This window comes from Grus americana, chromosome 2 (assembly GCF_028858705.1).
Source record: "Grus americana isolate bGruAme1 chromosome 2, bGruAme1.mat, whole genome shotgun sequence".
Lineage (NCBI taxonomy): Eukaryota > Metazoa > Chordata > Aves > Gruiformes > Gruidae > Grus > Grus americana.
Genome location: NC_072853.1, coordinates 104,774,728 through 104,788,306, shown reverse-complemented (window position 1 = coordinate 104,788,306; position 13,579 = coordinate 104,774,728). Strand labels below are relative to the sequence as shown.

Here is a 13,579-nt window from a genome sequence, read left to right as displayed (position 1 = left end):
TGCATCTGTTTTTTAAGTAGAAACAGGGGCTTCAGGTGGGTAAAATCAAAGTGTGGAAGAAGAAAAACAAGTAAGCTCCAATTCTGTTTTCCACATTCAAAGAGATACATTTGAATGCTGTCACCAAAATAATCAGAAGTTCTTAAACACCAAAAGTTCACAGTTCTTGCCGGATAAAATGTTTAGTATGTTTATTTAGTGGGCACTGTGTAGCTGCTACTTGTATCATCTGACTATAGGTTCAGGGCCTAGCACTTGTTCCAGCAACCACCTGAAGCTGTAACATTTGAACTACGTGAAAACAAATGTAATTTTGAAATCTTTATACACTTTGTCACTGTGCATCCAAGATGGAAGTTATAAACTGATACTTAAAGTATCCTTTTCTAGGCTAGTCTCTTCAGCATTAGAGAAGTTCTTTATGTACATGGTATTTTGAGGACATGCACATATTAAGAAAATGCAGGAAGGTATGTTATTACTTAAGCTGTCCTCTGCTATAGGCAGATATAGTCAAAACATTGTAAGGTATGTTGTGCATTCTTTGCTGATGGAGTGCAAAAACATGGCAAATGATCAGTTTTAAATACTGATCATGTTTTTGGAGCAAACAACATTTCTGAAATAAAGTTTCAAAAATTAGTAAAGATATTTTCTTCAAACCTTTTTTAAAGCTTTTTCTCAGTCTACTGAACTGTAGAAGACATTGCAAAAGACAATTTCAGTCCAAATGTTAGGAACTTAGGTATGTTATAAACTTTATTGGAAATAGGAGCCGGATGTATTCTCAGCCACTAATACAGCATCATTTGAGCAATATTATATTCCTAATAACAATTTATCACTACTTTTCAAAAATAGCAAAGCACTTGTTGACAGCTTGACTTCCTTTTAATCTTTGGAGTTTTTTAATTTTGGGGGTTTTTTTTAAGTTCCTCGTGCTTTCTGTTCCACCATCAAAGTCTGTAGACAGTTGAGTAGTCTATCCCTGAGTAAATAAGCCCTCTCCATTTGAAGTGATTTATCACAAAGGGAGAACTCAGACTGGTTGTATTCAGCAGCATGGAGTGAAGTGAGAGCCAAAAGAATGACCAGAAGTATTGAGATCGTGCCTTGAATCTTCACAACTACAAGCATACCTTTAAATCTAAGACTTTTGCCATCTTTCCCAAGGTTTTTTTTCTTCCATACAGTCTTCTGTAGTAAAATTGTAAGTGTTCACAAGACTAAATGAAATGCATACTCATAGAGCTACCCAAAAAGTGCTTTATTCCAAATTATGCCGTCCATGGATTGCTAACATCTCAGAACTGTCACATGCTATACTCTGCTTGTGCAATGTTCCCATTTTGAGGGCTCTGGCTACATAGCCCTCCCAATTGTTCTGTATATATTTATCATGATTAAAAGTGGATGTAGAACCAGATTTAGTATTTGCAAAAAAGCCTACATACTCATTCTTCACATTGTCTAGATATATGTAGTTTCTTAATGCATAACTGCTACTTATTTACTTATTCAAGGATGTAAGTTGAAGTGGAATCAAAGCTCAGGTGAGTCAGTGAATACTTGAATTCTGCCACTATTTCCTCATCGGGTATGACAAAAATGTAGACAAGAGTCTGTTTTCTGTTATTACAAGAATTTAAGTTGATATTTCTTCACAAAGTAATTCTGGGTGTCCAGTCCCAGTCTTTTTTTTTTTTGTCCTTTTCTGGCCCTGTGGTACAAAGATAACTACAAGCTGTCTGTTGGTCATTGGCTATTCAAACTCAATACTCCATTCCTGCAAACTGGTATTACAGCTAACAGCTATAGGTATTAGGAATCCTAGTAAAAACTAGTAAAAAGGGTCTATTGGTCCACACTCTTAAAAATGAGTCACTCCTGAAAATGTGGTTTGCTTGCCTCCTCACACATTCACCTAATGTATACCAAAAGGCCCAGTATATTCCTCCGTAATAGTTTTTGGTGGTTTTTTTGGTTTTTTTTTTTTGGTTTTTTTTTTTTTTTTTTTACTTCTAGGCCTATCCAGAGTGTATCCAGATCCTACACAGCAGGACAAATTCAATCAGAATCCTTTTCATGTGGGAACCACCATATGATTTAGAAATTCTTGAAAATATTAGCTACACGTTTCAAGACTGGAGGGAGGGTAAAAGAGGGGAAGACAACCAGCTCTTCCTCTCCCACCTTATGAATTAGTTGTCTAGAATGGCAGTGTTTGCATGGGAAGATGTATCACACAGGTTAAACTATTTCTGTATTGCTGTCCATTTTATGTTAGAATTAAGCACAATTCTAACATTAAGCAAAACCATGAGCTTACTAGCTTCAGGTAATTTCAAAATTGCCATTTTTAAAAATGTCTACATTTTTTACAATGCAAGCCTGGGAAAAAAAATGAAGCATTCACAACATAAGGTTGTCCACTAAAGATTTGTATAAGAATTAGAGTTTCTTACAAAGGTATATTTTTCCAAAACAAGAAGGAATTATAAAATTAAAAAGTTGGATTAAGTACAGTAAAAGGTCTTACAGCATGTGGAAGAATGGATTCTCTTCTCTCCAAACTGGGTCAGTTTTTATATCCAGTATCTTTTTACTGCTTGGAAGTGGTTGTGCTAAAGAGTTTTAAAAGGGAGGAAGCCTTTCTGAAAGAAAGGAATTACTGAATTTTATTTTTTTAATATAATTTTTATTAGTTACAAGGTGAAGGCCATATTGTAATTAAACTTCTTTGTACCAGTGTATTTAATTCATGTAATTAGCCATGGAACTGCTTGATTGAAGTTTTCTATGAATCTATAATTTAATGATGAAATACTACCTCATCTATAGAACAGACACCTTAAATTTAAGGCCTCAGGAGAAAGATATCTGTATCTTGTGGGATACCATCCTGCAAGTTTATCACAGAGCTGCTGTTGAAATCACATCAGCAATTGAGCATGGGATGAAATTTAGACAGACTTATACTATATGGTCTAATTCTTTGTAAAACTAGAGTACAACAGTAAACAAATAGTTTGGTGTTTGATAGAAGCAACAGATTCTGTGCAATCTTATTTCATTGTCGACAGGGATAGGATAGGATGGAATGGTTCATTTGTAAGGGATCTACATTAATCATCTAGTCCAACTGTCTGACCACTTAAGGGCTGACCAAAAGTTAAAGCATGTTCTTAAGGGCAGTGTCCAAATGCCTGTTTAACACTGACAGGAAGACTACAGACACAAAAGTAGTAATTGAGATTATGAAATAGAAGAAACGTGTTCCAAGAAATTTCTTCCAGAAATATATTTTGAAACAATTTATGAAGAGTAAGTCATAGTCCAAGATATTGTTATAAAAACCTTATGTTCTTGCAAGAGTATCTCAAAACAACAGCAAGCAAAAGCTAAAGACATTAATATAAAGCTGAGTTCTAAGATAATGCCTCTCTTAGTGTACAGAATTCTTGATCATTAAGTGGCAATGTAAACAATGTTGCCTATAAACTGAGGCATTGGGGACTGGCACATACATGGGTGTCGTAATTTTGCCCCAGACAGCAGCTGAGCATCACGCAGCTGCTCCCTCACTCCTGCCCCCTACAAGGGGATGGGGAGGAGAATGGGAAAAAACAAACTCGTGGGTTGAGATAAAGACAGTTTAATAGGATAACAAAGGAAGAGAATAATAATAACAACAACAATAATAATAATACAAGTGATGCACAAATACAATTTCTCACCACGTGCAAAAGGAAAATAAAACAATCCCACACTCAGTTTCTGAGAAGTGAATCTGCCTCCCAGCTAGCCTCCCAAATTATATATATAGGGAGCATGACATTATATGGTAGGGAATACCCCTTTGGCCAGTCTGGGTCAGCTGTCCTGGCTGTGCTCTCCCAGCTTCTTGTGCACCTGGCAGGGCCTGGGAAGCTGAAAACTCCTTGACTTAGTGTTGACACAACAACTACCTCACAACAACTGAAAACATCAGTGTGTTATCAATATTATTCTCACACTAAGTCCAAAACACAGCACTATACCAGCTGCTAGGAAGAAAAATTAACTCTGTCTCAGCTGAAACCAGGACACTGGGGATTGACAGACCTAGGTGTCTGTTATTATATGCAATGTATTTATACACTATTTCAAATCAGATTACTTTAGATGTATAGAAAAGTTTGGTACATTCAGCCCATGGCTTTATCCCTTGTTGTTTTTATAGCTTTCCTCCAGTCATAATTTAACAAGATTTGAACACCCTTTCCCTACATCTTTTCTTCATGCCTCCATTCATCAAGTCAAAGGTGTGCTTATGTTTTGAAGAGAGAACTTCCTCGATCCTGCTAATACGTGCATTACCAAAGAACAGAAATTAATTATGTGCCAAGAAGCCAAAATAATTTTAACTTTTGATTTAGACACTTGAATGGAAGATATCTTAGATTTACAGACATTCTATTAATGTGTGAGAAGACACATGTTCCTGTGTGGGTCAAGTGGCTAATATAGCTTCTCTTCAGCCCATGTCTTTGTCATTTGTCATGTTTATTTCATGTTTAAAGGCTGTAATTTTCTGGGATTCTCTATCATGACCATGATCTCTTATGTCCTGGTTTCAGCAGGGATAGAGTTAATATTCTTTCTGGCAGCTGGTGTAGTGCCAAGTTTTGGATTTAGGATGAGAATAATGTTGATAACACACTGATGTTTTTAGTCGTTGCTAATTGCTCAAGGACTTTTCAGCTTCTCATACTGCCCTGCCCATGAGAAGGCGGGGGGCACCCAAGAAGCCGGGAGGGGACACAGCCAGGACAGCTGACCATATGACATCACATCCCATTTGTAGCTGGGGGCCTTGCGCGGTAGCTGAGGGTCTTGTGCAGCATCAGCTTCAGGTGGTGGGAAATTGTGCTGTTCATCACTTGTATATATTATTATTATCATCTTTTTTTTTGTTTGTTTGTCCTATTAAACTGTTTTTATCTCAACCCACAGGTTTTCTTACTTTCACTCTTCTGATTCTCTTCCCCCATCCTGCCAGCAGGGAGTGAGTGAGCGGCTGTGGTGCTTAGCTGCTGGCTGGGTTAAAACCATGACATGTTGTCACTACTCTTGGGCTTCCCTTCTCTGACAGTACATGTCTGTATACTGTGGAAAAGAAATGTAAGCAGACATTCTTCCCCATACTTCATAGACTTTAGTGCCCTTGTATATGAATTGTGACTTTTTTCTTTGAAATCTAGATAACTGAGTTTGCTGGGTATTCTTATGTCTTGCATGAAAAACTTTGTATCTGAAGAGTTTCCTGCACCTGGAGGGCAAATCCTGGTATTGGGAGTGTGTTGGGTTTGCGTGGCAGGGTTTTGGTAACGGGGGGGCTACAGGGGTGGCTTCTGTGAGAAGCTGCTAGAAGCTCCCCCTGTGTCTGATAGAGCCAATGCCAGCCGGCTCTAAGACGGGCCCGCCGCTGGCCAAGGCCAAGCCAATCAGCGCCTCTGTGATAACATATTTAAGAAGAAGAAAAACACTTAGAGGGAGAGAGTTTTTGCAGCCGGAGAGAGGAGTGAGAAGATGTAAGAAACTCTGCAGACACCAAGGTCAGTGCAGATGGAGGGGGAGGAGGAGCTCCAGGCGCCGGAGCAGAGATCCCCCTGCAGCCCGTGGTGAAGACCATGGTGAAGCAGGCTGTCCCCCTGCAGCCCATGGAGGAAGGATGAGGGGGTGTAGTGATTCCACCTGCAGCCTGTGGAGGACCCCACGCCGGAGCAGGTGGAGGCACCTGAAGGAGGCTGCGGCCCGTGGGAAGCCCATGTTGGAGCAAGTTCCTGGCCGGACCGGTGGACCCGTGAAGAGGGGAGCCCACGCCAGGGCAGGTTTGCTGGCAGGACTTGTGACCCCGTGGGGGACCCCACGCTGGAGCAGTTTGCTCCCGAAGGTCTGCACCCTGTGAGAGGGACTCCATGCTGGAGCAGGGGAACGATGAGAGGAGTCCTCCCCCTGAGGACAAAGAAGCAGCAGAAACACCATGAGATGAACTGACCGTAACCCCCACTCCCCGTCCCCCTGTGCCGCTGAGGGGGGGGAAGGTTGAAGCCGGGAGTGAAGTTGAGCCCGGGAAGATGGGAGGGGTGGGGGGAAGTGTTTTAAGAGTTGATTTTATTTTCTCATTCCTCTACTCTGTTTTGCTTGGTAATAAATTAGATGAATTCCCTCTCTAAGTTTGGTCTGTTTTGCTCGTAATGATGATTAGTGAGTGATCTCTCCCTGTCCTTATCTCGACCCACAAGCATTTCGTTATGCCTTTTCTCCCCTGTTTAGTGAATGAGGGGAGTGAGAGAGCGGCTCTGGTGGGCACCTGGCCCCCAGCCAGGCTCAACCCACCACAGGGAGTCAGATCATGGGTGCAAACAGCCTAATATATAGGAGAGGGAAGAGAACATCTTAGGCAGAATTGTACAGGACATTCAGAATTACTTAACTTCTCCCATTTTGAGGGCTGTCAGACCAGTAATAGGGTGATTATGCAGCTGGGCTGGTTTTGGGTGGGATAGAGGTTTTTTTTTTTTCATAGCAGCTAGTATGGGGCTATGTTTTGGATTTGTGCTGGAAACAGCGTTAATAATTCAGGGATGTTTTCGTTACTGCTGAGTAGTGCTTACACAGAGTCAAGGACTTTTCTACTCACACCACCCCACCAGCAAGGAGGCTGGGGGTGCACAAGTTGGGAGGGGATACAGCCAGGACAGCTGACCCCAACTCACCAAAGGGCTATTCCATACCATATAACATCATGTTCAGCATATAAAGCCGGGGGAAGAAGAAGGAAGTTGGGGACGTTCAGAGTGATGATGTTTGTCTTCCCAAGTAACCATTACACATGATGGAGCCCTGCTTTCCTGGAGATGGCTCAACACCTGCCTGCCAATGGGAAGTGGTGAATGAATTCCTTGTTTGGCTTTGCTTGTATGCATGGATTTTGCTTTGCCTATTAAACTGTCTTTATCTCAACCCACAAGTTTTCTCACTTTTACTCTTCTGATTCTCTCCCCCATCCTACTGGGGGGGAGTGAGTGAGCAGCTGTGTGGTGCTTAGTTGCCAGCTGGGGTTAAACCAGGACAGCAGCTCAGTTGTTTGCTGCCTTGCCTTGTCATTTAGTCACATGTTCAAGGGAAACTGAGCAAGCTAGCAGAACTTTGCTAGAAATTGTGAAAGGTTGCAGCAGCTAAACAAAAGGAATTTTTTATTGTTTCTTTTAAGAAAGAGAAACCTTATAAAACAAAAAATTATGTTTTGTAAGAGTATGAAAGATCAGCCCAAAAATTTAGGATCCACTCTTCATCAGTTAAAATATGGGCATTGTGGACAATTACTCCAGAATAAAATAGAGTAAGAAATTGCAAACTGTCAGATACCTGTGTAAAAACCATGACCAGAGTATAGAATCCTCCATCAAGGTGGCTGTACTAGTTTGTTTAGAGTTTCTTTGCCTTAGAAGCTTTTTGATGAATGTTTGGGCAAGATAAAGAAGGGTAGGTCAGCTTTACTTTGAATAGTTGGCAGATGTCAGTGAAGTATGCTTTGGAAACCTTCTCTCCCCATATACCTGATACAGTAAGTTGCATGGTCAAGCAAACATACCTGTGAGACCAAGGATCAAAGCCTGGAGGGCACATAGAAACAATGAGAGAAACTAAGAGCACAGGCAAGAAGTTTGGTCTGCTGATGGGCTCCTGTAGTCAACATAGATAGAGAATGGATACATTCTTACCCTATTTTGAGAGAAAGAAATACTGCCCTTTTAAGGAATTCAATGTGGTAATCATTATGTATATTCTCAATATTTTACTTACTCTTATATAATAGAAGCTGTTTTATTTCAGCTGTTTCTTCAGCACACCACATCTCTTCTTAGATCATTCATTTGCTAATGCAGCCAAAAAAATCCATTTTACAGTGGTCCAGAAAACCTACTTTATTTAGGTCTTTGTTACAATTATAATATCTTCTCTATGGTCAGTAACACCTCATCCCTTGACTACAGGTGGCAAGGGCAACAGAATCAGAGAAGAGGTGTACTTGTCCAGTCCTTAGAGTCTTTGGCCAAGAAGTATTCAAAAAAATTGTCTGTACTTCAGTGTTATGAAATCAAGCATTTCTTCCCATGCTGTGGTTTCCTTGGTACAGTTTCTCATTTAAGTAATTCAAGGCAGGCGTGCTTACACTATGGGTATTTTTTCAGGCTTGGTCTGTTGCATTTGGAGGCATTTTATAAAATAGGGGAAAGAGAAAGTTGGTGCACTTCATAAAGTGCACACTTCTCCACATTCCTAAGGAGTTTGGGAATTTGATCATTATGGACAAAGAGCTTGTAAGCACCTTAACAAAAAGTGGAGCTGTGTATTTTTACTCTCCTTGAATGAATACAGTAACACTGGCTAGCTGAGTTGCTTTGCAATGTAATATTGAAGCCAGAATGGAGTATGATCTATCTCAGCTCTGTTCTGGTTTGATCCTTTCACAGATCAGCAAAACGGATGCTGGAACACTACTACCACTCAGCATTTCAGTGTATAGATCGGGTATTTTATGATAGGTAAAGTACATAGCTATTATACAAAGTTTTTGTAGTCTCCACTAGCTCATCAGCTCCTAAATTCACCTTCCCTGGAGATATTTAAAAGACATGTAGATGTGACGCTTAGGTACATGGTTGAGTGGTGGACTTGGTAGCATTAGGTTAACGGTTGGACTCGATGATCTTAAGGGTGTTTTCCAACCAAAATGATTTTGAGATTCTATGATTTACTGTGGACCCACAGGTAAATACAGTGATTTTTCTTGTTGTTAATTACTGACAACCTATATATGACAGGATTAGAGTAAGAAGAGCCACAAAGCTTCACTTCAGCTGAATTGTGTGCTACTTACCCTATGGTCTTGTAAACAGTACCTGCTGCTTCATGTGGCAGACAGTACTCACCCTGTCACCTGGCACAGTGTGGCAAAACAGTCTGGTCACATGGCCCAGATGCATGCTTTTCCAAATTGTATGACTTGACAGTTTCTGTCTCATTGGAAAGAGGCCTGAAAGAAGCTCCATTATAGCCATACTGGGTCATGTTAAATATCATTCATCCTGGTATCTCATCAAACAAAAGATGTCTTTGAAGAGCACAAGACTAAATATATAGTGATACCTCTCTAGAACAATTCCTAGCAATTTTCATTGGGGCAGTCTCTGAAATGGATGTGGTATTTTTGTGCTTTAAATATCCCTGCCTTCCATGAACTTTTCCACTTACCCCTGAATTTATTCTTATAGCAAGCATTCACCATATCCTGGAACAAAGTGGTTAACAGCTCCATTTCACACTCTATGGAAAACATTTTTCTTTGATCAAGGCTGCCACCTCCCAGCTTTATTTGACACTTCTAAGAACTTGTGCTACAAAAAATAATGAATTTTTTACCTATACATCCATACCATTGCACTCATAATTGTATATAGCTCTGTCATTATATCCTGGAAGCCATCCTGTTTCCATTCAGGGAAGTCCTATACTGCTTCCTCACCTTTCTCCAGACTTTCCCCAGTTCTTCTGCATTCTTTCATGGTGTATTTTTTAATTATTTAACCTACTCTTCTTTAGCACTTTAGAGCTCACTATCATGGTATCTGTAAAGAAAAGCTTGTCTGTGTGCCGCTCAGGGGGTTAGGGTGAGGTTAACTTTTTAATTCTCTGTGCGGTAATCAGGAGTAACAACAATTACTTTAGAGGTTCAAACCAATCATAAATTTACTTAAAACTCAGTGGAACTATAAAAGATAGAGGCTTGGCAAAAGTCATAACAATGCTCAAAACTTAGCAGAACTATGAAAGGTAAGGGTTTAGCAAAACATGTGATGATATTACTCTAATGTGCCGAAAATTAAGTTAGAGACAAAGAGAGTGATAGAGAGGAAAAGAAAGAGAGAAAGAAAAGAGAGAGAGAGAAAAAAAAAAGATATCACCACCGTTGGATCCAGCGATGTTCTCTGCTCGTAATTGTAGTCTTCAGGTGGTAGGCGCACGCTGAAAACTTACATTTTCCCTTTTTATAACCCGATGTGCCCGCCCCATAGGCAGGGGTCTGTCATCACTGAGCAGGTGCAGTATGTGCTCGGGAATGCTCAGAAATGTTCTAGAAATGAGTCGGTGGGTTGTTGAGGTCCTGGGGGTCTCACTGCCCCTCCCCCGCCCCCTTCAGGGCTGACCAAGTGAGTTGTGATCTTTCACAGGCACATGGTGCACAGGGCACAGATGGTCTTTGTTTACATGTTTCAGGAATAGAGGAGTGGTCTCACAAGATGTTATCCTGCCTCCGCAGGCTCCGTTCTTGGTCAACACCCCCTGGTCATCATCAGCCCATCCCTGTCCATGTCAAGACAGGTGTTTGCGACATCCACTTGTTATCAGGGCTTTACAGTCTAGTACTGAAATAGAATCATGGAATCATAGAATGGTTTGGGTTGGAAGGGACCTCAAAGATCATCTAGTTCCAACCACCCTGCTGTGGGCAGGGACACCCTCCACTAGACCACATTGCCCAGAGCCTCATCCAACCTGGTCTTAAACACTTCTAGGGATGGGGCCTCTACAACGTCTCTGGGCAACCTGTTCCAGTGCCTCACCACCCTCACAGGAAAGAATTTCTTCCTAACGTCTAATCTGAATCAGCCCTCCTTCAGCTTGAACCCATTACCCCTTGTCCTGTCACTACACTCCCTCATAAACAGTCCCTCACCATCTTTCCTGTAGGCCCCTGTCAGGTACTGGTAAACTACAATTAGGTCTCCCCAGAGCCTTCCTTTCTCCAGGCTGAACAATCCCAACTCTCTCAGCCTGTCCTCACAGGAGAGGTGCTCCATCCCTCTGATGAGCTTCGTGGCCCTCCTCTGGACTCGCTCCAACAGTTCCATGTCTCTCCTGTACTGGGGCCCCCAGAGCTGGACGCAGTACTCCAGGTGGGGTCTCACAAGAGCGGAGTAGAGGGGCAGGATCACCTCCCTCAACCTGCTGGTCACACCTCTTTTGATGCAGCCCAGGACACGATTGGCTTTCTGGGCTGCAAGCGCACACTGCCGGCTCATGTTGAGCTTCTCATCAATCAATATCCCCAAGTCCTTCTCCTCGGGGCTGCTTTCAATCCATTCCTCGCTCAGCCTGTAGTAGTGCTTGGGATTGTGCCAACCCACGTGCAGGACCTTGCACTTGGCCTTGTTGAACTTCATGCGGTTCGCACGGGCCCACCTCTCCAGCCTGTCAAGGTCCCTCTGGATGGCATCCCTTCCCTCCAGCACGTTGACAACACCACACAGCTCGGTGTCACTGGCAAACTTGCTGAGGGTGCACTCGATCCCACTGTCCATGTCGCCGACAAAGATGTTGAACAGTGCTGGTCCCAGTACCGACCCCTGAGGACCACCACTCGTCACCGTTCTCCACTTGGACATTGAGCCATTGACCACAGCTCTTTGAGTGCGATCATCCAGCCAATTCCTTATCCACCAAGTGGTCCATCCATTGAATCCATGTCTCTCCAATTTAGAGACAAGGATGTCATGCGGGACAGTGTCAATGCCAAGCAGGGTAACCCTTACACATCTACAGACCAGTGTTACATCAGCAGTTTTTTAGGGATTTCCTAGGCTTTAGTGTGGTATCTTCTAACCCTGTCTGAAAGACTCAAAATGACCTTTGAGTCATGTCTAGTTTTTTCAAGCTGTCCTGGTTTTTGACTGTGGTAGAGTTAATTTTCACAAGAAACTGGGAGGGGACACAGCCAGGACAGCTGACCCAAACTAGCCAAAGGGCTATTCCATACCTTATGAAGTCATGCTCAGCATATAAAGGAGGCTGGCCAGGGAGGAGTGGCTGCTTCTGGACAGGCTGAGTGTCTGGTCAGTGAGCAGATTGCATTGTGTATAAACTGCTTTGTATATTATAAGTACTACTGTTGTTATTTCCCTCTCCCTTTGCAGTCCTGGTAAATGGTCCTTATCCCAACCCACAAGTTTTACCTTTTTCTTCCCATTCTCCTCCCCATCCCACTGGGGGAGGGGTGAGCTGAGCATGGTGCTCAGCCACCGGCTGGAGCTGAACCGTGACACGCAACATGGGGCACAGAGGGTTGAGATAACAACAGATCTGACCAGAGCATGTTAAAACAAAAGTTGTTATACGCTTTTATTATATTAGGTTAACAGTCGCTGGTCACAATGGTGTTTTTTTGGTTCATATGTGTGGTGGGTTGACCCTGTCTAGAGGCCAGGTGCCCACCAAAACCACTCTATCACTCCCCCTCCTCAGCTGGACAGGGGAGAGAAAATATAATGAAAGGCTCGTGGGTTCTCAACATAGAAAAAAAAATTCATCTAATTTATTACTGAGCAAAACAGTAGAGTAATGAGAAATAAAACCACATCTTAAAACACCTCCACGCCTCCCTCCTTTCTTCCTGGGCTCAACTTTACTCCCAATTTCTCTACCTCCTCCCCTCCAGCAGCACAGGGGGACAGGGAATGGGGGTTGTGGTCAGTTCATCACATGCTGTCTCTGCCGCTCCTTCCTCCTCAGGGGAGGACTCCTCACACTCTTCTCCTGCTCCAGTGTGGAGTCCCTCTCACAGGAGACAGTCCCCCATGAACTTCTCCAATGCAAGTCCTTCCCACGGGCTACAGTTCTTCATGAACTGCTCCAGTGTGGGTCCCCCATGGGGTCACAAGTCCTGCCAGCAAACCTGCTCTGACGTGGGCTCCTCTCTCCATGGGTCCACAGGTCCTGCCAGGAACTTGCTCCAGTGTGGGCTTCCCACGGGCTCACAGCCTCCTTCAGGTGTCTCCACCTGCTCCGGCGTGGGGTCCTCCATGGGCTGCAGGTGGAATCTCTGCTCCCCATCATCCTTCCTCCATGGGCTGCAGGGGGACAGCCTGCTTCACCATGGTCTTCACCATGGGCTGCAGGGGAATCTCTGTTCCAGCGCCTGGAGCACCTCCTCCCCCTCCCTCTTCACCGACCTCGGTGTCTGCAAAGTTTCTCACATCTTTTCACTCCTCTCTCTGGTTGCAAAAGCTGCTGCTCCTTTTTCTTTTTCCTTCTTAAATATGTTATCACAGAGGCACTACCACTGTCGCTGACTGGCTTGGCCTTGGCCAGTGGTGGGACCGTCTTAGAGCCGGCTGGTATTGGCTCTATTGGACATAGGGGAAGCTTCTAGCAGCTTCTTGGGGAAGCCACCCCTGCAGCCCCCCCCGCTACCAAAACCTTGCCATGCAAACCCAATACAATATGGTTGTGTTGTGTAGACCCTTACTTGCTGTATGTATTCCCTGTGGTGCTGTTTATCAGCTCTGGGAGAGGGGTCCAGATTCTCATTTTGCTGTACTGTGTAATATCAAATTATGATATGATGACATTAATGGTCATGAGGTTAAGCTAGTATTTGTATGTGGCATTGCTGTCATGCCCATACCTGGGACAACATCTCTTGGAATTGATTAATAATTGCACCCAACCGATGGGGAGGGGGGATACTTTC

At 43.1% G+C, this 13,579-nt stretch overlaps 1 protein-coding gene across 1 annotated transcript in view; it reads right to left on the bottom strand.

The window, feature by feature from the left end:
* The window catches only part of PLEKHG4B (pleckstrin homology and RhoGEF domain containing G4B), a 69,568-nt gene extending 60,201 nt beyond the window's left edge, over positions 1-9,367 (bottom strand). Inside the window, exons 1-2 of the mRNA XM_054815044.1 lie at positions 9,304-9,367; positions 7,640-7,661 (exon numbers count right to left, since the gene is read on the bottom strand). Of these exons, the coding sequence (XP_054671019.1) occupies positions 7,640-7,661; positions 9,304-9,367 (86 nt within the window). The remainder of the gene's footprint in view (positions 1-7,639; positions 7,662-9,303) is intronic.
* Between the last annotated feature and the right edge of the window lie 4,212 nt (positions 9,368-13,579).